Source organism: Xiphophorus couchianus, chromosome 9 (genome assembly GCF_001444195.1).
Source record: "Xiphophorus couchianus chromosome 9, X_couchianus-1.0, whole genome shotgun sequence".
NCBI classification, from domain to species: Eukaryota; Metazoa; Chordata; class Actinopteri; order Cyprinodontiformes; family Poeciliidae; genus Xiphophorus; species Xiphophorus couchianus.
In genome coordinates this window covers 31,386,821-31,412,070 of record NC_040236.1, presented here as the reverse complement: position 1 = coordinate 31,412,070, position 25,250 = coordinate 31,386,821, and the positions used below count along the sequence as shown (strand labels likewise).

The following is a 25,250-nucleotide window of genomic DNA, read 5'->3' as shown; positions in this document are numbered from 1 at the left end:
AGACTCAGCGGGATAAATAAATCAGTCCGACTCCTGTAACCGCTGTCTGACGTCTAAAACTGGAACTGGAAAATAATTGGCTTTCAGATGAATTGTTTGTATATTTTATATCTCCTCTTGTACTTGTAGTGAATGTTTGCATATAGCAAAGATTAGTCATCCACCTAATGGGATTTGCTGCTCAGGGTCGGCTGTATAAATGATTGTAGTTTCCTTCCTACTACGGATAAGCAGAGCTCGGTAGTAACTAGTTACATTTACTCAATTACAATTACTTGAGTAATTTTATTATGAAGTATGTGCTGCCTTTTGTAAGTTAGGCTGGACCAGCAAGGTTGAAAACCGCACTAGAACGCCCCCTGGTGGATATTTTGTTATGTTTTGATGACGCTAAAAAAGAATATAGATCCAAGATGGTGGAACGCGTCACCGAACAGCTCACGATTTAAGCTGATTATCATCCTAATACGTTGTATTTCAGACAAGATTTGTTCGTAAGTGTTGGTTAATTGTAAAAGCAATAATTGTCTCTTTGTTTTATGTAACTGGTGTAAATAATTGTACGCTGGATTCAGTTAGGAAAAGTTTTTATTTTTAGCTAGCAGCTAGAATAGCTAATTTGCAATGTTCGTTGGCTAATACTCAGTTTTGTATGTTTCAGTTTACGATGGCCAAAGTGATGGCAGGGGTCAGAGGCCACTCTTCAATAAACAAGTAGAAAATAAACAAGTTTGGTTATTGGAGCGTCGTTATCTGGCTGTCTAGCTGCTGAAAACTGGAAATCTCAGGGCGAGGACAGCACACAGTATTTCTACTCTTACTAGAGTAAAATATCTGGATTTTCTACCCATTGAATGAAAAACAAACATGTTTAACCAAAAATTCATCAGACACAAACACACACCTGCAGTTTCTGTTAAAGTTTCATAAGTTTTTTATTGAAAGAAACTGATTTGGAAACAATTTTTTTTTTTTGCCTAATTTTGTTATTTTTTGTTGTTTATATGAATTATTGCCATTTCTGTCCTTAAAATACCAAAATATCTACTTAACTTTATATTTATATTTGTAATATTAAATTGTAAATCTGCATAGTACTGCATTAAACAGACTTTGTATGAAGTGTGTGGTTTCTCTGAAACAGTTAGCAAGGTGCTAAGCTAAGTGAATCCACAACTTCCGCACCGACTAATGAGCTTCAGTTACTCAGCTGTTCTTAGCCAGAATCGCTGCTGCACACAACCTCTGACACAGTTCCTAAAAAACTGGATAAGATTCTGTATTTTGATGCCCCAAAATGTACAATTTTGCTTAAGGAAATACAGTAAGTAGTTGATGTCTCCTTCTTTGAACTGAATCTGACTGAGTCAAGTGCCTTTATATGCACTGCAAAAACAGAAACATTTTGTCTAGGTTCTACAATAAATATTGAAATTATGCCTGTCACAATAACAAATTTTGCTGGACGGTAGATTGTCCCAGAAGTTATTGCGATAAATATTGTTGACAATTTTCAAGTAATTCTCAAAGAACAATAAACTAAATTCTAATGAACATTTAAATGCTGGAACAGAAAGACATTTTAAATATCCAAAATAAATAAACAAAACAACAGAAACAATAAATAAAACAACTTATGAAGTCTCTTTCTACCAATTTTGAAACCAAACACCAGATTGAAGACCTATTTTGGTAGAAAGAGACAAGAGAAAAACAATAAATCATGCAAATGGAAATGATTGAGATCATTTTAATTTATTATGCGATTAATAGATTTATTGTTTATTGTGACAGACTTTACAAGTAACTTCTCAGCAAGACATAGGAGCTTTTTTTAAGTAAATAATTCCTTAATATTGACGAGAAAGTTCTAGTTTCACAAGTGAAAGGCACTGTGACGTTACCTAGCAACATCAGCCAAGCCAAGCCCGTTACCTAGCAACCCAGTTCTAGGGTTAGGGTAATATTAAGTAATATAGGGTTAGGGTTAGGGGTTAGGTAATATTAAGTAATATTTTAGCAAGTAATAAAGGCTTGTTTTAAGTCAAATATTCATTAATATTGATGAAAAACTCCAAGTTTCACTGGCAGATTATTTCACTTATAACATGGGAAAAATGACTTGCTACAAGTACAATAATCTGCAAACGGGACTAGAAAATTTTCATGAATATTAAGTAATTATTGACTTAGAACAAGTCCCTATATCTTGATAAAAAAAGTTACTGTTAAGTTAGTACATCCCATTTCAAGTGTACCAAGATATTTGCACTGGAAACTAGACCAAAAATACTTGGTAAGATTTTCTGTTTTTGCAGTGTGACCTTTGCTGTGTTCAGATTAGATGTGATAATTGATACCTGACCTTTACCCTAAACCCCATTTTTTAAAAATCCTGACATTGTCAACATGTAAATATTAAAACAGAAATGTGCTTGGTGTAAAATCAACTAATTTAAAGCTACATTTAAAAAGCACAATGCATGAAATTCCTAATTTTTTTCATCATTCATATTATAAAAACTAAAAAATAAAAGGACTAAATTAAATTTTTAAACCAAACAAATACATTACATTGTCTGAAGAAGTAGAGTTGCTGTGCTCCATCTTTAAAAGTAGCGTTCATGCATCCTGGACCAGCAGGTAAATCCAAAGCCTCGCCTCGGATTTTTCCTTTACTTCACAAATCCTTTAAGACTTTTCATCTTTTCTCTCAAGTTTTTATAGATCGAGGTAAACTGAGTCTTACATTTCTTTGTTAGTCCTACTCCAGAACCAGATCTTTTTTTGAACCTCGTTTGGAGGTTCTGTTCCCCATTAAATCATGAGTTGGTCGTTTCCCCTCCTCCAAGTCCCATCACAACGCCAGTCGGATAAAAGGTCAGCTGCAGTGATGCAGGGTGTCATATTTTGGCAAAATTAAGTTTAAAAAAGTCAAATAAAACTGAGTACGCAGCAACGTCATGCAGTAAAAATCAGTGTGCACTCATCTCTATTTTTTGCTTTTTGTCAGTCCTCAAATAGCTCCACCTTCGTAAAGTCTATTAGGAGCCTAAGGTAAGCCTCTTAGGAAGAACTCCAGCACTCCTGATGAATAATGGGACAGTGACAGAAAGGCCAAACAGCAATTACCGATAAAACCAGAGCTGCATTTAAGACTCGCCAAATCAAAGAGGGAAAGAGGATTGGGAAAGAAAGAAAGAATATTTACTGAGAATGAGTCAAATACCAAATATTGTACAGATAAAAATCAAAAAATATTCACTGCAAAAACAGAAATGTTTATAAATTTTGGCCTAGTTTCTAGTGCAAATATCATATCACACTTCAAATAAGACAAAACTAACTTACAAGTAACTTTTCAGTCAGATATAAAACCTTCTTACAAGGGAATAATTCATAATATTGTTTAAATTTTCCCAAGTTTTAAGGGAAATAATCTGCCATTGGAATTAGTAATTTTTTAATCAATATTAAGGAAATACATATTTAGCTCCTATATCTTACTGAAAAGTTACTTTTAAGTTAGTTTTGTCTTATTTCAAGTGTAATATGATATTTGCACTAGAAACTAGACCAAAAATACTTGGTAAGATTTTGTGTTTTTACAGTGCTGAGTTTAAAAGCAGCCAGGATTTAGTAATAGTTAGTTGAAAACTGGTTTGTGGGTCCTCTGCCTTCTTCCAGAGCTAACTTTAAACAACCAATCAGAGCCAGGAGGCAGCTCTTAACGCTGCCAATCACCCTCTTGCAGCTAGCATAACCTTTTGTGAATGCTAAGGTTAGTTAGCATATCCACTGATGACGACAGATAAATAAATTTCTTGTAATGGAGAGTTGCTTCTCTGCCTTTAGCACATTTAGCAGCGACTACATGAGATTGATTGACAGCACCAAGCCCCACCTCCTCACTCTGACTGGTGGTCTTTGGGCAGGAGCAGTGCCTTTCTTCAGACAGCAACAGTAGCACTGAGTTGAGGTGGATTAGCTCAATCTTTTCACAGATTATCTGTCTCATAACATAATGACAGTTTTAACAAATATATAAAAACCATATTTTTATAAAGTCACATACAACAACTTTGCTGTTACACTAGAAACGTGTAAAAGTTTGAAGTAAACTCAGAGGAATGTGCTGCGACGGTTTCCTGCAGTAATCTCAGTGTCTTGACCTCAGTCATCACCCTCTCATTTTTAATCCATTACCTTAATCAGGTAAACCAGATTAAGCGAATGAATGTGAGATGAAATCCCTGCTGTCTTTTTCAAGACTCGCAAGGTTAGTTCAGAAAAGTCCACTGGCAAGATTAATGGGTTAGGGGGCTTAGTGGAGCAATCCGTGGTTTTCAAGGTCACAAAAGTTGCCGTCTTTGACCTTGCCGGATCAGTATGGCAGTGCACCAACGAGATAACATTGTGTTATAAAAAAATATGCAACTTGTGTGTGCAAATGCTAGTTGCTAATACAACAGGTATCAGAAAAATATTTTATTGTATTGATGCATTCTCAAAAATAGTTTAATTTGTTACTCAATAAATGTCAAATTTTAAGCTTGGCTTATGGAAGTTTAACAATTTTTCTTGATTTTTTAAAATGATCTACAACATCATTATAAGTCTATTTTATCATAAATCATCAAAAGAATAATAAAAGAGGGTACATAGGTCCTTAATATATTAGGTTATTAAATTAATTTCCATCCTGTTTTTGCGATGTTTTCTATCCTTCAGAGATTAGTCAACTGGTGCGATCCCATCGGGTCAGGCAGTCTTTTGTTTGTCCCGTCAACCCAGTTTCTTGCCTCTTAGGAAGCCATATTTTGTCAAACTGACAGCTAAACAACAGCTCAAGATTAACTTTAGCTTTGCTAAAAACAAAATCTGTTTCTTTGAGATAGAAAGACTGAAATTAGAGCACATGTGTCAAACTCAAGGCGCAGGGGCCAAACCTGGCGCGCCGTAGCTTTTTATGTGGCCCCTCTAGGCTCCAAATTACATCAATAATCCCTTCAGTTTTTCACAAATCTGCAAAATGCACACGAAATCAACAAATCTCCACATAGTCTTTTGATTTCACTTTAAATGTTCTCAAAATTGGTGAAAAACGTTGAGTTTAAGTGACTGCTGCCTCAGCTTTCCTTGATGTCAAGTTATAGTCCGTAAATGATCCGGCGAGTAATAAAGTGACATTAAACATCACGTGCAAATATTGTAAAAATTCCTTACAAATATTTTGAAATTGGCATCACAAAATCTGCAAAAACAATCACAAAATCCTGGAGGAGCAGCTATTTATTGATATTTTAACAGTTTCATTTTTTTATCAATATACTCTGGCATAACTGGCCCTTTAAGAGCATTCAGATTTTCTGCCCAAAATGAAAATGAGTTTCACACCCCTGAATTAGAGCAACAAGTAAAGTTTGTTCCCAATTAAATTGGGCTAATTTGACTCATCAGGTAAACCTTTGTGTATTTGCTATGACACGGTAAATACACTAAATCTTCCCAAATAATTTTGGTTTAGGTTCTACACCTGAAATAAGACAAACATAAAATTAACTTTTTAGCAAGATATAGAGGCTTGTTTTAAGTTAATATACTTTTTAATTGATAAAAAAGTACAAGTTTCAACACAAGTGAAATATAGAAGTGAAATAAACTGCCAGCAAAACTAAAACTTGGTTGCTAGGTGACGGGCAGGGCTTTGCTGAGGTTGCTAGGTAACAGTGCAGTAGTTGTGAAATAATCTACCAATGGAACTAACACTTTTTCATCAATATTAAGGAATTGTTTACTTTAAACAAGCCTCTACATCTTGCTGAAAAGTTACTTTTAAGTTTGTTTTCTTTTATTTCAAGTGTACAAAGTTATTTGCTCTAGAAACTAGAAAAAAATACTTCCTTACACAGGGAAGGAAGTAATTTTGGTTTTATCAATATATTCTTAGATAATACAACAACGTAAACTTGTAAGTTTTGCAATCATTGGATAAATTCAAGTCTTCGCCTGGTTTGAAAGTTCATGTCTCACCTTCGTAGTGAGGATGCAGATGCAGTCCATCCTCACCAGTCTGCTTGGCTAACTTTCACCAAATCATCTCCCAGGACCAACTTCCTCATCCTGACAGCTTTTGTTTCTCTTTGCCGTCTCTTTGTCTTCGTTTTATTTTATCCCTCAGTTTCTCTTGACCCCGTTTCTCCACCTGTCCTTTCATCAGAGCGGTCAGCTAAATCAAAGGCCGCCTCGGAAACATGGCAACCACAGCGTAGCATCTCCACCCGTTCTCTGGTTTCCCAGCTGCCGTCTTCGGTTAATGGCAGCCGGTTTCCACATTCTGACCTCGCAGAGGAGCACACGGCTCAGAAATAGATTTATCTGTGTATATAAATATGCATCCGCGTACGCACGCCAACCAAACTCAGCAGATAAAAAAAAAAAAGAAAACAGGCGGCATCTAGAGACTGGTGCACACACATGGTTGAACAGGCAAACACTCGCTGACAGACGTGTACACAGACATGAGCGCATGCAAAAACTCAGATACTGCACACACACACACACATACACACCACTCTCCACTGCTTTATCAGGTCAAGTCTCTAGTAGAAGTGGGGGTTAGATAGAGTGAACAGTGACAGCAGTATAGCAAAGATGCTCTACTTTCAACTTTGTTGGTAGAAATGATCTTGAGGCCCCTTAAGACGCAAAAATCTTCACACAGTGATGTAAGTTTTATTTCCTGGCATGTTTTTAGTCACACATCATTAATAATAATAAGATTGATTGGAAGTCAATAATTTAGTTTATTTTACTAATTTAATTTATTTCTGTTCATTTGGATGTTTTTCAGAAAGCTAGAATATTAATTTTAGCTATCAAGAGCATTAACTTAGACTTTCTAAGTCTAAGTTAAAAAGACTTAGACTTTTTAACTTAGTGCAAAAATATCATCAGTATTTTTACTGCAAACACGAACTCAACAACTGAACATGACTTATTGCTCAATCTGCAATTTTTGAGTCTAGTACCTCTCATCATTTTCTTGGCAAATCTCAAATGATAAAAAATGCACAAAATTTTGAAAATTAATTTCAGAAATTTTCTTGAAAAAACATGGACATTTCTTAGCTCCAAAGCTAAACAAATACTCAGACATTTTTAGATTAATCTAAAATTTCCACATGTCCAATTCTCATGACATTTTTGCTGTTTCTTCAACTTTCATTTTTCCTTCAGTCGCCATGTTTTGATCAAATTCTCCATAGACGTGAATCTCAATTAGCAATAATGTTTTGTGGCTTACACTCATTGTGTCTGCTGGAAAACTGTCAAGTATTTTTTACGAATGCGTAGGAGATAATATGGCCATAAAATATCTAAAAAGTTTTTTTATTGTTTTATATAATTCTCCAAATTGTCTGAAATAAATTTTTTGTAGTTGCAAGTTACAAAAACTTGCAGTTTGTAATTGCAACTACATTTGCTACATTTCCTGCTCAAATGTAGCAGGAAGAAACATATTTTTTTATCTCTGATTGAGTTTGTATAATATTTGAGTTTCATTTTTTTACACTGAATCACAGCATAACATTATTTTGTCAATGATGTTCTAATTTAGTGAGGGTGCACCTGTATTTTTCATTATTTTAATTATAAATGAAAGGAGAAACAAAGATTGGTCAATCTGTGAATCCTCAGAAACTATATTAGATCTTATAGTGGAACTAAAAGAAAAAGTTTCTCAAGAAAAGTTTCTCTTTCTGGTTATAATTGAATCTGAGCAGCACATAAATGTCAACAATTCAGACCAGCAGGAGCAGATATCTTTTCACAGATATTGTTAAAATAATTTAAAAAGTACACCTTAGATAAGAAATACAAATAAATCCCAAGCCAAATCTCCAGAAACAGCATCATGTCAAAACTCAATGTGCATACAAAACCAGCGACACTATTTCCATTAATCCTCCAACATTTCTTTCTTTTTTTTTTTGCATTATACTAAACCATATTATCGTATGAAAGTGATCTGACACCACTTGCCATGTTACATAATGTAATGCAAGCCATGAAAATGCAATTGTGTAAAAACAGCCAGCATTTTGCAAAGGAATGAAACAGAAAAGAGAATTCTGAAAAAAGAGATGAATGTTTTGTTTTTCTGGAAGCAAATCATAATCAAACTCTCTAAGCTCGCTCATCAAGCTTCACCTGTGAGTTACTTTCTCCATTTTTCCTTCAGCACAGACACAGAATGAAGAATTGGCTTACCCTGTTTGTGGCCAGTGGGGCTGCGGGCGACTTGGAGCGGGTTGGTCCGTAGTCGGGGCTATCACTGGTAGCCTTTCCCCGCCCGGGGCTGGTTGGACTGGAAACAGAAAGAAGAAAGACATTTCAGCGCATGAACTCACCAAGGTTTTTAAAGTTAATTAAAACTAACAAAAACTCAAATTAAAAACAGATTTTTGTTATAAATAAAACCAGCAATTAATGGCAAAAAATTTAAGAGGAACTGTATCATGCTTTTATAGAACTATCTGAAACATACTGAAGTTATTTCCTTTGTTTTCGTGTTTTTTGAAGCCACACACACACACAAAAGGTTTACATCAAAATACGATGCGCCATACTCGTCCTCATCTTACTCTAATCTACAAAATGGCAGATGTTGGGAGAAAACACCCGTCAGTTATTGTTCAACAATAGTTGAATACATTTTTTAAAAACTATATTCAACTTAAATGTATTTAAAATCTTCTGTTGAGTAGTCATTACCTAATTGAGGTGTAAAATTACAATATTTTGACTTTTTTAAACATAAAGTGTTGTTGTCAGTTGCTATGGAAACGTGTCTGCATGTAGCTTAGTTGACACAGAGAGCGAGAAAAAAGTGGCCTACTAGCTTAAGTAGCTAGTACAGAACAGGACAGTTTTCCATTTGATTACTCAATTAATCTACAGGATAATTGATTGATTACTCAATTACTAAAATAATAGTTTACCACAGCCCTAGTAATATTACATCTTGGATAACTGTTTCTTTTTGTTAAATGTGTCCTACAACTCATTAGCAAAACTGTCAACAAATGTATTACTACCACTGCTCAACAGCAAGGAAATAAGAGTGCTAGCATACCTAAGAGGAAGTCCTTTGCTTTGCTTTGCTGAAGGACTTGTTGGACTTTTGCTCTCGAATGAGAATTTTCTATGACTGGGGCTCGTTGGACTTTTACTTGCATTGATGACGCTCGTTCCTGGATCTTTATTGATGGAAGCAGCTGCAAAAACACCAGCTCCCGAGCCTGTATTTAGACTGGGACTGATTTTTGGAGTGATGCTAGTAGGAGTAGCTTTATCTGGAGTGGTTGGTGACACAAGACCCTGGATGGTGCTGGAGACGAGCGCAGAGACAGTCACCAGATTCAGGTCTTTAGAGGCACCTGGGTTTTTTGGGTTTGTTGTACTCTGTGACTTTGCGTCAGTGGCATGCGAGTTGGTTTCATTTTGAGATGGTTTAGTGGGAACACTGGGAGTTTCCACACTGCTGACAGTAACACTGGAAGGCGAGGCAGCAGAGGGTGAAGAGGGTTTGGAAATAACCAGCTCTGCAGACTTAGAGCTTTCTGGTTGGACTGGTGGAGGAGAAGCACGGTACTTTACTTTGGCGGGGTGAGACTGTGGTATGCTGGGCTGTCTTGTAGGAGAAGATGATGCTTTTGTAGGCGCTCCATCTTGGTTAGGTAGGGAGGTGGATTTGATAGACTTGGTCTTGCTAGGTTTGGATGGTTCTCCAGAGGCAGAGGGACTCGAAGGACTTACTGGTGATTGTTCTGCTGGAGCTGGAAGTTTCTCAGAACATTGAGTGTCCTGCAGGATTGTCACCTCGTAGAACTCCTGTATATCTGTGGAGATATTAGAGCTTTGAACAATGACTAAAGAATTAATGAAACAGTTCATAAGGAGTTATAATAATTATAATAATAAACACCAGGGGTTTCCCCGACAAAACTTGCTAAGCTCAGTGGTAGAGGCTTAATTTGTATAGCATATTCCAGCAGCAGGGTGCTTCAAAGTTTTTTACATAATAAAAACAGAAAACTACAAAGTTATAAAGAAAACCCCATACAGTCAACAACTGAACACATTATATTCTGATGAGTGCCAAAATTATACACATCAAATACGTTGGTCAATGTATACCAGAGTTTTATTTTAACAATATTATAGATGACTTCCGGTTATGGCGTCTTACTGAGCAGCTGCTGGGCTCTGAGCTCCGACCAATATATCCTGCAATTAGATATCTAGACCACTGCTAAGATATTTTTCGTACGAGCAAACTCCCTGGGATTCAATTCAACCCTCCAAGATGCCGAATAAACACAAAGTAAAAGCGAAAACAACCAGCAAAGAGGGATCCGACGCTGGAGGCGAAGCGGAAACCGATACATGGAGGAGGCTAACGCTAGCTCCCTGACCTCTGAAGCTAACCTCCTGGAAGCTATCCAAGCCTTGGAAACTCACTTTACCAGGCAACTACGGGAGATTATAACTTCAAATCAAGAAATTAAAGACACAGTTGGAGTATTCCTGGAGAGGTTTACCTCTGCAGAATCCCGCATTAGCAACCTGGAGGACGGCGTCGCCTCGTTAACAGGCAAAGAAGCGACCATACAAAAGAAAACCCAGGATCTCGCTTTGAAGGTGGACGAGCTTGAAAACAGAAGATCCAACCTGAGACTCGTGGGTTTACCCGAGAAGACAGAGCAAGGGGACATCGCTGCTTTTCTGCAGACCTGGCTGATGGAGGTCCTGGGGCGGGACGCGTTTCCATCCCCCCCATTATCGAGCGGGCCCACAGGCTGCAGGGCCAGAGAGCTCCAGGCCGCCCGCCACGCGTGATCATCGTGAAATAACTAAACTATCAAGACAAGATGAGGGTGATGACTGCAGCCCGTCTGAAAGGAAAGGTGATGTACAACGGCGGCCATGTGATGTTCTTCCCTGCTATCCGCGGATGTGGTGAAACAACGGAAACAAAACGACCGGGTGAAACAACAACTCCGTAATCTGAATATAAACTTTGGACTGATATTCCCAGCAAAGATGAGGATTTTCCACCGCGGTAAAAGCTTCCTCTTCCACACGCCAACGGAGGTGGAGAAATTTATACGGGAAACAAAACAAACTGACGGGTAACCACAAATACACGCTAGATGGCGCCAGCGAGGTTTAATAAGGATCAATACTTCAATTGATCGGTGATCCTGGACAATACACATTTCCACTAAGTCTCCCCCTCTTAGCGGTGGGGAATAAGTTTTAGATACCATGGTCGGGGTTCGCAGTTTAAGGTTGAGGTGCGAGTTGTTTAAGTAAACGTTTTTTCTGCTCCTGTTGTTCTGGGATCAGTAGCAAAGCCAAGTCACAGAATAGAGCAGAAGGGGAGGTGGAGATTCCCACTGGTGGGAAATCTCAGGAAAGTCTTTTGTGTTTGTAAATGTTCAGTGTCTCAAGGTGCAATGTTCTTCAAGTTGTAAATTTCAAGTTCCTACAGTTGAGACAAAAACAGAAAGAGGTGATAAATGGACATTAAGCAGATGAGTACTGAGTCCATTGTTGATGTGATCTCCTGGAATGTAAGAGGCCTTAGGAAATTGATCAAACTCAAAAAAGTAATGAATAGACTTAAACAATACCATCCAAAAGTGGTTTTTATCCAAGAAACACATTTACTTACAAACCAAGTTGCACTTCTAAGAAGAAGATGGACAGGTCAAGTATTTTCCAGCTCATTTTCTCCACATGCTGGGGGCGTGGCAAAACTTATTCATAAATCTTAACCTATATGTATAAAAAAGACCATCATAGATCCTGCTGGGAGATTCATAATAATCCAAGCCTCACTGATTTACCAAAACTTGATTTTGGTTAACCTGTATGGTCCTAATATAGATGACCCTGATTTCTACAATAATTTGTTTCTCTCTATTACAGCTTTTCACGGTGATGTGATCTTTGGTGGAGATTTTAACTGTACTTTAGATCCTAATCTCGACCCATCATCGGGTCTAGATTTGTCCCACCCTAAAAGTAGATGGGTTATACAACATTTTATGTCTGAACTAAACTTAAGAGATATATGGAGAGTACAGAATCCAACAAAGAAAGAATATTCTTGCCACTCAACTACCCATAATAGCTATAGCTGTATAGATTATTTCCTAATTTCAAACTCCTTGGTTACCAGAATTAAGAGTTGTGCCTACAAAAGCATATTGATCTCTGACCACTCACTATGCACGCTTAAATTTTCACCCTTAATTGCGTTTAATCCTATCTGGCGATTAAAACCCCACTGGTTGCAAATGCTCAAATTTCTGAAATATATTGAGATAAATATTAATGATTACTTCAGCCTTAATAAATCTGAGACTACAGCATCTATTAGATGGTTAGCCTTTAAGACTTTTATACGGGGTCAGATGATAAGCTACACAAAAAATAAAGCTAATAAAACTATCATGGAGATGCTAAAACTTGAAGAACAAATAAAAGAGACTGAGCTGGAGATAAATCTAAAGGGTTCTAAAGAAAAGCAACAAGAACTGCTAATGAGAGCAAAATATGACAAACTATCTACTAACAAAGCTTCATCAGAGATATTCAGATTGAAACAATCCTACTACAATCAGGGAGAGAAGGCAGGAAAACTTCTAGCGTGGCTCATTAAAGCTTTGCAGAATGAGAGGGCAATAAATGAAATTACAGCTGCAAATGAAAACACTACTGATCCTCAAAAAATTAATGATCTCTTTAAAGATTATTACTCAAAATTATATACGTCTAAAGGGCACAAACCACAAGCATCACTTGACTCCTTTCTTAATTGTGTAAACATCCCCACACTTAGTGAAACAGCTAAATCAGAACTGGATATGCCAATATATCCAGATAAACTCTCAAATGCAATAGATAAATTAAAATCAGGAAAATCACCTGGTCCAGATGGGATTCCTTTGGACCAAATATTTAAAAACAAATTATTGCAGCCCCTGTATAATATGCTATTGGAAAGTTATACCATTAAAGAATTACCTCCTTCCTTGTGAAATGTGATCATAACAGTTCTACCTAAACCTGGGAAATCTCCCACTAGATGTGAATCTTTCTGACTAATCTCACTTATAAACTCTGATGCCAAAATAATATCTAAAGTTCTAGCAATCAGGCTTGAGAAATTTTTACCATCCCTTTGTGACCCTGATCAGAACGGATTCATAAAGGGGCGGCGAGTTCACCACGGTATCCGTCATGTTCTGAATATAATTCATGCTAAATATGAACATCCTGATACAGCTTTGCATTCACTTGATGCAGAAAAAGCATTGGATAGAGTGGAACATAATAATCTCTACAAAGTTCTCTCTCAATTCGGTTTTGGTAGTTATTTCATAAACTGGATTAAAATACTTTATAATAAACCCTCTGCCTCAGTTATAACTAATAACATTGTATCTAAATCATTTAATCTAGGTAGGGGACACGTCAAGGCTGTCCCCTCTCACCCTCCTCTTTGTTCTGGGAATCGAGCCACTGGCTATTGCCATAAGGAAAAATCAAAACATACATGGTGTCAGAATAAAAAATATTGAATCTAAAATTGGACTATTTGCCGACGATATTATTTTAATGTTGTCCAATCTAAATAGCTCAATCCCTCAACTACTTAAAACTATCAATGAGTTTAGTTACATTTCCGGTTATAAACTCAACGAATCTAAATCCGTCATCCTATTTTTAAATCAGGCTGAAAGAAACAATCCTCCAATTCACACAACATTTCAGGTGGCAAAAGACAGCCTTACTTACTTAGGCATAAAAATTACTCCAAACATAGATGATCTGGTTCAGGCAAACTACACACCGGTGGTTAACTCAACAATGGAATCACTTGATAGATGGTCTACCTTACCTATATCTATGATTGGCTGTATAAATATTCTCAAAATGAACGTTCTCCCTAAATTCCTATATCTTTTCCAGGCTATCCCTCTTAATCCTCCCGACGGGTTTTTTACAAAAATTCAGACCATCCTAAATAACTTCATTTGGAACAACAGACGAGCCAGATTACGTTTATCATTATTATATCTTCCATATGACAGAGGAGGGCTCGGTGTGCCAAATTTTAAGTGGTATTACTGGGCTGCTCAGCTCTCTAGTGGATCCTGCTGGTTTTCAGCAACTGATCTGTTGTGAGTAAATATAGAAAATATAAATACCACTGCTTTATCCCTAAATTCATATCTATACTCAAGGAAATGCAAAGAGTTATTAAAAAATACTTCTAACCCATTTGTTAAAAACACTATCCGAGTATGGTATGATGTACATAAATTCAAAAATGAAATACCAACACTATCCCAATTCTCCCCGATCTGGGGCAACATGACATTTGAACCAGGTAGGAAAGACATGGGTTTTAAAACATGGCATGCTAAAGGTTTATGCAAAATTTCAAATTTATTTGATAAAGGGATTATGATGTGTTTTGAAGATTTGAAACAAAAATTTGAAATTCTAAGTAAACATTTTTTTAAGTTTATGCAAATCAGAAGTTTTGTCTTGGGTGCTCAAAAGTCTCTAACATTACCTAGTCTTACTTCTATAGAAGAACTGGCAACAAATTGCCATTTGAAGAAGGACCTAATATCCTGCTTTTATAACATCATCAGAGACAGAATCCCAGACATCCTCACAACACAAAAGACTGGCCTGGTGTGAAGACTTGAAATGTAATATATCAGTAGAGGAATGGCAGAGGGCCTGTCTGAAGGCACAGACACAATCTATTAATACTCAATTTAAGTTAATCCAATACAAATGGTTGATGAGAACATATGTTACTCCAACATTACTAAATAAATTTAATTCCAACATCCTAGATACATGTGCTAAATGTGGAGATAAAGACAAATTGATTCACTGCCTTTGGGAATGTCCTGAGATTCAGAATTTCTGGAAGGAGGTTTTGGATAAAATTTCACTTATCGTCAGTACTAAACTTAATCCCTGTCCTGGTTGTGTGTCTTAGGAATTTTTTCCACTCAAACTCAAATAAGCAAGGTTGATCAAAAATCCATAATTTATTGTTTGGTGCAGGACAAATATAGTATAGCCAGGTCCTGGAAATCTGTAACCAGACCCCAATTAAAGACTTGGATGTCTACATTATCAAGCTCTCTTGCCTTGGAGAAACTCACCTTTATGATTAAGGGTAAATATTGTGTGTTCAAAAAGATATGGGAAAAGTTTTTGCTATTCTTGGAAAATATAAATACTCATAATGTCGATTGACTGAATGTACTCTAGCTAATTTTACCTATGTTTTTATTGTGGTTAATGTAAGTCTGTTATCTTCATCTTAACTCCAAATATATTCACTTGCTCAAAAAATGTATGAAACTGAAACACTGATGTCGGGATGCCTAGAACCAGGAAGGACGATGCCATCACCTCATGCCAGCTTGTGGACTGAGATTAAATCTCTTGGACTAAGTCTCAACCTGAGATAACAAACTTAAAGTACTCTGTCTCACTGCAATCAACTAAAGTTTGTCACCTTGAATGTTTAAGTTGTTAATGTGTTTTCTTTTGGTTTTGTTAGGTGCTTTGTGCACTTGTGAGTTATTTGTCTGTGTGTCTCTTTTGAAATGTAAAAGACAATAAACAGATTTTTGAAACAAAAAAACAATATTATAGATGTGAAGTTTGTCCAAATTTGTTTATTTATTCTTTGAATTGATTTTACTTAATCCTGAAGCTGTTTCTCCAGACTTTTGCTAAAAATGTATCGAAGTTCTGTTCTGCTGCTCTTGACAGTTGGCGGTTACCATAGCAACCAGCGATCTACAGCTCCTCCCCTTTTGTTCTGTTGCCCTCGGTAACTGTGGTATGTATTAGCATCAGCTCTGTTTTCTTTACAAATGTTATATTTTAACACGTATTTTATTTAGACAGATTTAATCATTTACAGAGTTTCATGAGTAATTTTGCCATGTTTTGTATACGTCTAACTTATAATCAATGTTGCACTTTTTACCTATGTTTATTTTTACAAATATTAACTGCTGTTAACTGTTGCTAACTCCTCACTGAGAGTTGTTGCGTTGTAGTTTGTTTAGGGTTATTTTTGTACTTTATTTAGTGTATAGGGGCAGAAGCTGCTGGACTGAGGTTAACCTCCAACTAGATTTCCTCAGTGTTTTAGCTGTTTTGCAGCAGCCAAACATGTTTTTGAGTTAACAAATGTTTAAAGTTGACAGGAAATGTGAACATCCATGTTATTGGAAGACTTTTGCACATTTGTTTTACATATTTGTTCAAACTTACATGATGCTTGCCAGGCTTATAAAACACTGAGGGAAACACCATTGTTTTATTTCAAACTGGCTACAAAAGAAAGTACAGAGTCCTTTCCTTCTTAGAACAAACTCAAAGCCAGATCACATCTGCTAATCACTCACCTTTCAATTAGCAAATGTCATACTGAGCTTTATGGTCAAGCTGCTTTAGCTTCCTCACCTTCGCTACTCCTTCTTACAAGACAGAGAACACCAATCATGGTGTTCTCTGTCAGATTTAGTCACGGTGATGGCTGCTGTTCTCTCTTCTGTTCAATTCCTGCATAACTTAAGCAGGATCTGTGCTTTACATGTGATTATTCACTAAAGGGTCAAACAAAGGGCCCACAAATGGATACACTGTGCAATAAAGGTAACTGGTATCACAGTTTTAAGATAAGAGTAGCAATAATTTTACTGTCAAAGCATCAGAGTTGGGTAGTAACTAGTTACATTTACTTGAGTAACTTTTATTTAAAATGTACTTTTAGGAGTACTTTTACTATGCTGTACTTTACACTTTTACTTGAGTAATTTAATTAGGAAGTATTGCTACTCTTACTTGAGTAAAACTTCTGGATTTTCTACCTACTGAGTGAAAAACAAATATGTAGATGCTTCTAAAGGGGATGCAAATAAATAATGTTTTCTTTTGTTGTAAGCAATTCCTGCAACATTAGAATACAAAACAGAGATCTGGGTATGTGCAAATATACCCGTCACAATAACAAACCTTTCTGTACGATAAATTGTCCCAGAAGTTATTGCGATAAACGATAATATTGTTGTTTTGAGACCATTTTCAAGTAATTATGAAAGAACACATTCTGAAAGATCAAAAAACTTTAAATTCTAATGAACTTTTACACTGGAACTGGAAGACATTTTAAATATAAAAAATAACAAAACAACAAATAAAATTAACTATATAGTCTCTGTAAACAAAATTGTCCTTCAGAAAATAACTACTGAGAATAAAATAAAACAATCTCTAAACATCTCGATATTTACACTGCTAGCCAAACAGAGATAGCTTGAGCACTGAGGCCCTCAAGTGTACAGATGGAATACTGCAACAAAACGTTTTCATGTTTTCATACCTTCAAAGGAAAAGTTAAAACAGCTTCCACTTATCTTATTAAAACTACTACACTCCAAAAACACAAAATCTTACCAAGTATTTTTGGTCTAGTTTCTAGTGCAAATATCTTATCACACTTGAAATAAGACAAAACTAACTTACAAATATCTTTTCAGCAAGATATAAGAGCTTGTTATGAGTAAATAATTACTTAAAATTGGGAAAGAAGTCAATTATTTCACAACTAGACAGTTTTGCCCAATTAGTGGAATAATCTGCCAATTCAATTAAATAAGCTCCTATATCTTGCTAAAAAGTTACATTTAAGTTAATTTTGTCTTATTTCAAGTGTAATAAGATATTTACTACAAACTAGACAAAAAGACTTGGTAATATTTTGTGTTTTTTGCAGTACGGCCACTTTATGAATGTAGCAGAAGGTGTTAAAGTTGCAGGTTTTACTTCCCCTCCCTGTATGCATGCAAAGGCAATTAAGTAATAAATCGTCGCTCATATCAACAAAGCAAACTCCAAAAGGTTTGGTAACTTTTACAGCCTAGTAAGAGATAAAAAAGAGAAAGAAAGCAGTGATGCCATGAGGTTTTAGCAGAACATCTAGAAGAACATCATACTTCTTCTCAGACTCATAATCACCAAACAAGTAACGTATTTGCTTGTATTTGAGTATGTATATTTGATAGTACGGCATTGTATTTGCACTTAAAAAGTACTGAACTTCTACTCTTTATTATGTTTGGTTCCCTCTTGGTGAAATATCTGTCTGAAATAAAATTCATCATCACCAACAACATAGAGACACTCCTGGTTTGTGAAAAATTGAAGTAGGAGTTTTTTAAATAAGCTTTGGAAATTAGGGCTGAAACAATTAATTGAATTAATCAACTAATTTATGATTGATTCATTAACTAGAGCACACAGACTCAAAAAAAGACATTTGCTGAACATGTCAGTAATTAAGCAGAATCTAACCACATTTAATTTTTATTTGGGATTAATAAAATATTTTTGAATTTCAAATAAATAGCCAACAGATTAACTGTACACTGTATTAATGCTAAATCAAGCTTTTCACTTGTTAGAAGTATTTTCTTAGCTGCAGATGAATCGTTTGCAATAAGTCATCAAGTGTTCATTAAAGGAATTACAGAATTAAACTATAAAACATTTTCCATTATCATGATGCAACTTTAAAACCAGAGAGGAAAATGAGTGAAAGGTGAGCGGCCTGTAAACAAACAACAAACATGTTTAGAAACATGCAAAAAGAGAAATTTGGTAGTGTAGGTGATGTAAAGTCAGATGCCTTCAGTAAGCGAGTCTGATCCTCTGACTGACCGGTTTTTACTTTAAATGGAGATATTCTTGTTTACACAATCAAATATTTTTACGCTATGAAAAACAGATGCCGTTTGTTAAAAGTTAGAACTAATGTACAGAAAATAACTTTGCAGCAACTCTGGAATTTAATGCTAACTGGTTATTTTTAATGAGAGTAAAAATATTAAAGTATAGATAAAACAATATATTCTTAAGATACACACATTTAAGACGAAGATGATAGACAGATAATAAATAAGTAAATTAAATTTCTGCCAAAAAAAAAATATTTCTCAACTTTTCAAACTGAGAAGTTTTTTTTTGTTTTTTTCTAGAAAACTTCTGATATTAATCTCAAAATTTCAAATTTTTTTGGTGGAAATTTACTAATTTCTTTTATCAAGAAGATTTTTGACATTAATCTGAACATTTCAGAGTTTTTTTCTAGCAATTTTTCAACTTTTCAAACTCAGAAAATTTGTGTTTGGTGTTTTTATTGACAAAAATGTCCCCCTTTGTTTCTTTCCATAATGAGCTTTTAATGCGCCACTGTACATATTTTTCCTCATTTATTTATGCATTTTTTCACAATTTGTCAGGATATTTCATGGTCTAAAACTCTTATTTCTAGATTTAAAAAAGGAAAAAATTATGCTTGTTCCTATTTGTTGTGCAAAATATTCTTACCAAGAAGAGCGCTGAAGAGTTGACTTTGGAAGACGTTGATGACTCGGTCCAAAGACTGCGTCAGCTGACGGTCCTCCTCTGCAGAACCCTGTTTGCTCCGACTCTGGTTCTGCTGTCTCTGGTTCAGTTTGACCCGGTACTGCTGGAGCAGCTCCAGGGCCCGCTGGGCATCTTATAAGAATACATAAAATGTCACAAAAACGTGGACATTGCAACATAAGACCAAAAAATCCAAAGTAAAATAAGGAGATTATGCACTTTGCATTAAAAGCCTTTATAAAACTGTAGATTATTGTGGTTTAAGAGGTGGATTGGATTAAACCTGGCTAAAATAATGTAATTATACACTCAAATTAAAATAAAACAAAGAGTTTTCTTAATTTATTTCACAAATTGGTTTCAAACTGATGTAAACTATCCTTGTTTTAAAGTTATATTTACAAGAACAGCCTCAGTAATGTTTTTATTGAGGTGTTTCCAAATCTTTCTGTTGCCTGAAGACAAATGTCAATGTGGAGCAGTTCCTGCAAACAACTGGTCCAGCTGGAAAAAACAAACCTGTAAATGTGTGACCATTGAACTTTAGAAATAAAGTTCATTTTAGTATCCTGGGTTAATTTAATTTGACTTAAAATGCAAACGCATCGCAGTAATTTGAAATAACATTGAAAATTTTATTCAATTTAGTAGTTATAATCAAAAAGTAAAACATATAAATAGATTCGTTACACAAAGAGAAATATATTTAAAATATTTTACTTCTGATAACTTTGGTAATAGAACCCAAAACTTCAGTTTCTTGGAAAATTTTAAAATTATTATATTTAGTAAAGAAAATGTTTTTTTCCCCATCTTCTTTTTACCAAAACTTAAATGAATTGTTAAACAGTTAGTCCAGGAATTGAAATGTTTGGTACAGTTGTTAGTTGCAAAGTCCTGCTGGAAAATGAAATTAGAATATTCATAAAATGACATCTAAAGTTTTATTTCCATTTTGTTTTACTTTATAAAACACAGTGGACTCCCCCAATCATCAAACATTGAGCAACGTGGATTACGAATCTCTAAATTTACTTTGATTTGAAAACACCCAAACAATCCAGTCATGCTTGCTGTTTATGACATTTTCTGTGCCCTATTTTTTTCTTCCACTCAACTTTCCATTAATAAGCCTGGATACAGGACTCCGAACAACCAGCCTACCATGTAGGATTTTTTCGTCTTCGTTGTTGGTGCCATTTACTCTTGAATACAACTCAAACCTGCACTCTTCAACATGATAAGAGAGGGACATGACGCGACCACAACAACATTTTTTGTCGGCTAAACCTTTATTACTCATATATCTCTGTAAATTGGAATCGTCAGCGTGAACTGCTAATGTGAAATAGCTTGTATTTACTTCACATGTCAGAGCAGTGAACCATAAACTGCGGGCGTTTCAGAAAAGTTTGTGCACCGGCGGAAAGAGAATCCGATCAACGCGACATTTTAAGAGCGCTAAAGGCGATTTATTTCCAACAGTTTGGAATAAAGAAAAGTTGAGCTGTAAGACGATAGTAAAACGGGAGGATATTTAATTAAAAAAAGGAGTTGAGTTACCTTTCTGTCGCACAGGCATGGTGACGGGCGCAGCGCAGCTTGTGCTGCTGTATCGGAGTGTGTGTGCGTGTGCGTGCGTGCGCGCGCGCGTGCGCGCGCGCGTGTGTGTGTGTTATTACAGATGTGTGCGTCTGTCCTGCCGCAGCCTTCCTCCAAACTGGGACACCGAAATGTCTCCGCAACAATTGGTCACTTAAAGCTAAAGGAAACTTCTTCAAAACAAACAAACAAAAACGCTGCTTTTCGCTGACATAAACGATAAAACACCTGAACTTAGTAGTCCGCCGGTAACGCCTGACTTTTATTATTTATTTTTTCTTTCGCTTTAAAGTCAGTCCCGGTCAAACTAGTTCTCCATTTCTTCATTCAGGTGTCTTGACGTGGTCCAACCGGTTTGGCCAACACACACACACTCACACACCCCGTCAGTAAAGAGGCTCTTTATAAGGAGCTTGTTGTCCTGCTGGTATTGTGATGTTAAACAGCTACATTGTGCGCAGTGGATAAACGCCCGATCTACTCCAGGGTGTGCGCTGGATCCACACCTAATCCACTCAGCAGAGTAAAAGATTTAGGTTTTTCCCCCTGATAGATCTGACTCTTATCTGTATTAGATATAGACTCGGAAAGCTGCCCTTTGCCCTTATTGTGTTGGGTCTGGGTGGATTTATATTTATTTGTTTTTAAGTTGTTTAAAACGAGTGGGTGGTAGTGAAATGTTACAGGTGTAATCCAAGCAGTGGCCCGGGCTTGTTCGTTCGTTCTGTCTAAAAAATGTGTGGTTTGTAATTAAAGTTAACCTCTAGCCATGGCTTGTTGCTGCAAAGTCAACACACACACCCACCCACACACACACACACACACGCACACACACACACACACACACACACACACGCACACACACACACACACACACACACACACACACACACACACACACACAGAGTATACCCAAACACTTTACTCAAGTAAGAGTAAATAGCATTTGGTAAAAAGTCTACTCAAGTACTGAGTAACTGATCAAATTATCAATTATTTAATATTTAAATATGACATCATCAGACGGACCAAAATATAAAGTTAAGTGGAAATTTGGGTATTTTATGGACTAGAATGACAATTCATATAAGTAACAAAAACAAAATCAGACAAAAATAAATTTTTCAGTTTATTTCAATGAAAAAAAAACTTATGAAACTTTACACAAACTGCAGGTGGTAAATTTTTGGTTAAAACATATTTATTTTTCATTTAAAATCTAGAAATTTTGCTCATGTAAGAGTAACGACACTTTGTGATAAAATTACTTAAGCAAAAGCAAAAAGAACAGCATAGTAAAAATACTCCTAAAAATACATTTTTCAAAAAAGTTACTCAAGTAAATGTAACTGAGTAAATGTAACTAGTGAACCAGATGGGCTTGACTGGAGAGGTGAATGCCATCCATCCATCCATCCATCCATCCATCTTCTTCCGCTTATCCGAGGTCGGGTCGCGGGGGTAGCAGCTTCAGAAGGGAGGCCCAGACTTCCCTCTCCCCAGCCACTTCTTCCAGCTCCTCCGGGGGAATCCCGAGGCGTTCCCAGGCCAGCCGAGAGACATGGTCCCTCCAGCGTGTCCTGGGTCTTCCCCGGGGCCTCCTCCCGGTGGGACGTGCCCGGAACACCTCACCAGGGAGGCGTCCAGGAGGCATCCTGACCAGATGCCCAAGCCACCTCAACTGGCTCCTCTCGATGTGAAGGAGCAGCGGCTCTACTCTGAGTCCCTCCCGGATGACTGAGCTTCTCACCCTATCTCTAAGGGAGAGCCCAGCCACCCTACGGAGAAAACCCATTTCGGCCGCTTGTATCCGCGATCTCGTTCTTTCGGTCATGACCCAAAGCTCATGACCATAGATGAGGGTGGGAACGTAGATCGACCGGTAAATCGAGAGCCTCGCTTTTTGGCTCAGCTCTCTCTTCACCACGACGGACCGGTACAGCGCCCGCTTGACAGCAGACGCTGCGCCAATCCGCCTGTCGATCTCCCGCTCCCTTCTTCCCCCATTCGTGAACAAGATCCCGAGATACTTAAACTCCTCCACTTGGGGCAGGACACCCCCCCTGACCCGGAGAAGGCACTCTACCCTTTTCCGGCTCAAGACCATGGCCTCGGATTTGGAGGCACTGATCCCCATCCCGGCCGCTTCACACTCGGCTGCGAACCGCTCCAGCGAGAGCTGCAGATCACGATCTGATGAAGCCAAAAGGACCACATCGTCTGCGAAAAGCAGAGATGAGATCCTAAGGCCACCAAATCGGATCCCCTCAACACCTTGGCTGCGCCTAGAAATTCTGTCCATAAAAGTGATGAACAGAATCGGTGACAAAGGGCAGCCCTGGCGGAGTCCAACTCTCACCGGAAACGAGCCCGACTTACTGCCGGCAATGCGGACCAGACTCTGACACCGGTCATACAGGGACCTGACAGCCCGTATCAAAGGGCCCGGTACCCCATACTCCCGGAGAACCCCCCACAGGGCTCCCCGAGGGACACGGTCGAACGCCTTCTCCAAGTCCACAAAACACATGTAGACTGGTTGGGCGAACTCCCATGCACCCTCCAGGACCCTGCCGAGGGTGTAGAGCTGGTCCAGTGTTCCACGACCAGGACGAAAACCACACTGCTCTTCCTGAATCCGAGGTTCGACTATCCGACGGACCCTCCTCTCCAGGACCCCTGAATAGACCTTGCCAGGGAGGCTTAAGAGTGTGACCCCTCTATAATTGGAGCACACCCTCCGGTCCCCCTTTTTGAACAGGGGGACCACCACCCCAGTCTGCCAATCCAGGGGAACTGCCCCCGATGTCCATGCGATATTGCAGAGTCGCGTCAACCAACACAACCCTACAACATCCAGAGCCTTAAGGAACTCCGGGCGGATCTCATCCACCCCCGGTTCCCCACCTCCCCCGGGACGTGTTCGAAGTTTTGCCGGAGATGGGAGTTAAAGCTCCGTCTCACAGGGGATTCTGCCAGACGTTCCCAGCAGACCCTCACAACACGTTTGGGCCTGCCAGGTCTGACCGGCTTTCGCCCCCACCACCGGAGCCAACTCACCACCAGGTAGTGGTCAGTGGACAGCTCCGCACCTCTCTTCACCCGAGTGTCCAAGACATACGGCCGCAGATCCGATGAAACGATGACAAAGTCGATCATCGAACTGCGGCCTAGGGTGTCCTGGTGCCAAGTGCACATATGGACACCCTTATGCTTGAACATGGTGTTCGTTATGGACAATCCATGGCGAGCACAGAAGTCCAGCAACAGAACACCGCTCGAGTTCAGGTCGGGTGGGCCGTTCCTCCCAACCACGCCCCTCCAGGTCTCATTGTCGTTGCCCACGTGAGCGTTGAAGTCCCCCAGCAGAACAAGGGAGTCCCCAGGAGGAGCACTCTCCAGTACCCCCTCTAAGGACTCCAAAAAGGGTGGGTAATCTGAACTGTCGTTCGGCCCGTAAGCACAAACGACAGTCAGAACCCGTCCCCCCACCCGTAGGCGGAGGGATGCTACCCTCTCGATCACCGGGGTGAACCCCAACGTACAGGCGCCGAGATGGGGAGCAACAAGTATGCCCACTCCTGCCCGACGTCTCTCTCCCTGGGCAACTCCAGAGTGGAAGTATGTCCAGCCCCTCTCAAGGAGACTGGTTCCAGAACCAGAGCCATGCGTCGAGGTGAGACCGACTATTTCTAGCCGGAACCTCTCGACCTCACGCACTAGCTCCGGCTCCTTCCCCACCAGAGAGGTGACATTCCACGTCCCAAGAGCCAGTTTCTGCAACCGAGGATCGGACCGCCAGGGTCCCCTCCCTTGGCCGCCACCCATCACACAGTGCACCCGACCCCTTTGGCCCCTCCCACGGGTGGTGGGCCCATGGGAGGGGGGGCCCATGCTTCCTCTTCGGGCTGAGCCCGGCCGGGCTCCATGGGTAAAAGCCCGGCCACCAGACGCTCGCCATCGTGCCCCCCCTCCAGGCCTGGCTCCAGAGTGGGGCCTCGGTGACCCGCGTCCGGGCGAGGGAACACCAAGTCCAATGTTTTTACTCATCATTGGGGTCTTCAGGCTGCACTTTGTCTGGTCCCTCACCTAGG

The 25,250-nt window shown here is 38.4% G+C and overlaps 1 protein-coding gene and 1 long non-coding RNA gene across 5 annotated transcripts in view; both read right to left on the bottom strand.

Annotated features, from left to right (window-relative positions):
- The window catches only part of LOC114150742 (discs large homolog 1-like protein), a 140,428-nt gene extending 118,943 nt beyond the window's left edge, over positions 1–21,485 (bottom strand). For 3 of the 4 annotated variants that reach the window (XM_028027370.1, XM_028027372.1, XM_028027373.1), the window contains exons 1-4: positions 21,118–21,485; positions 19,516–19,686; positions 9,140–9,905; positions 8,275–8,371 (exon numbers count right to left, since the gene is read on the bottom strand). In XM_028027370.1, the coding sequence (XP_027883171.1) occupies positions 8,275–8,371; positions 9,140–9,905; positions 19,516–19,686; positions 21,118–21,136 (1,053 nt within the window). In that variant the 5' untranslated portion in view covers positions 21,137–21,485. The remainder of the gene's footprint in view (positions 1–8,274; positions 8,372–9,139; positions 9,906–19,515; positions 19,687–21,117) is intronic. The other variant, XM_028027374.1, reaches the window with a different exon arrangement.
- On the bottom strand, positions 2,167–3,557 carry LOC114150744 (uncharacterized). The gene is made up of 2 exons (XR_003596828.1): positions 3,519–3,557; positions 2,167–2,225 (listed from the first exon to the last, which is right to left on the bottom strand). It is a non-coding gene; the product is annotated as an uncharacterized LOC114150744 (long non-coding RNA).
- Positions 21,486–25,250: the final 3,765 nt, after the last annotated feature.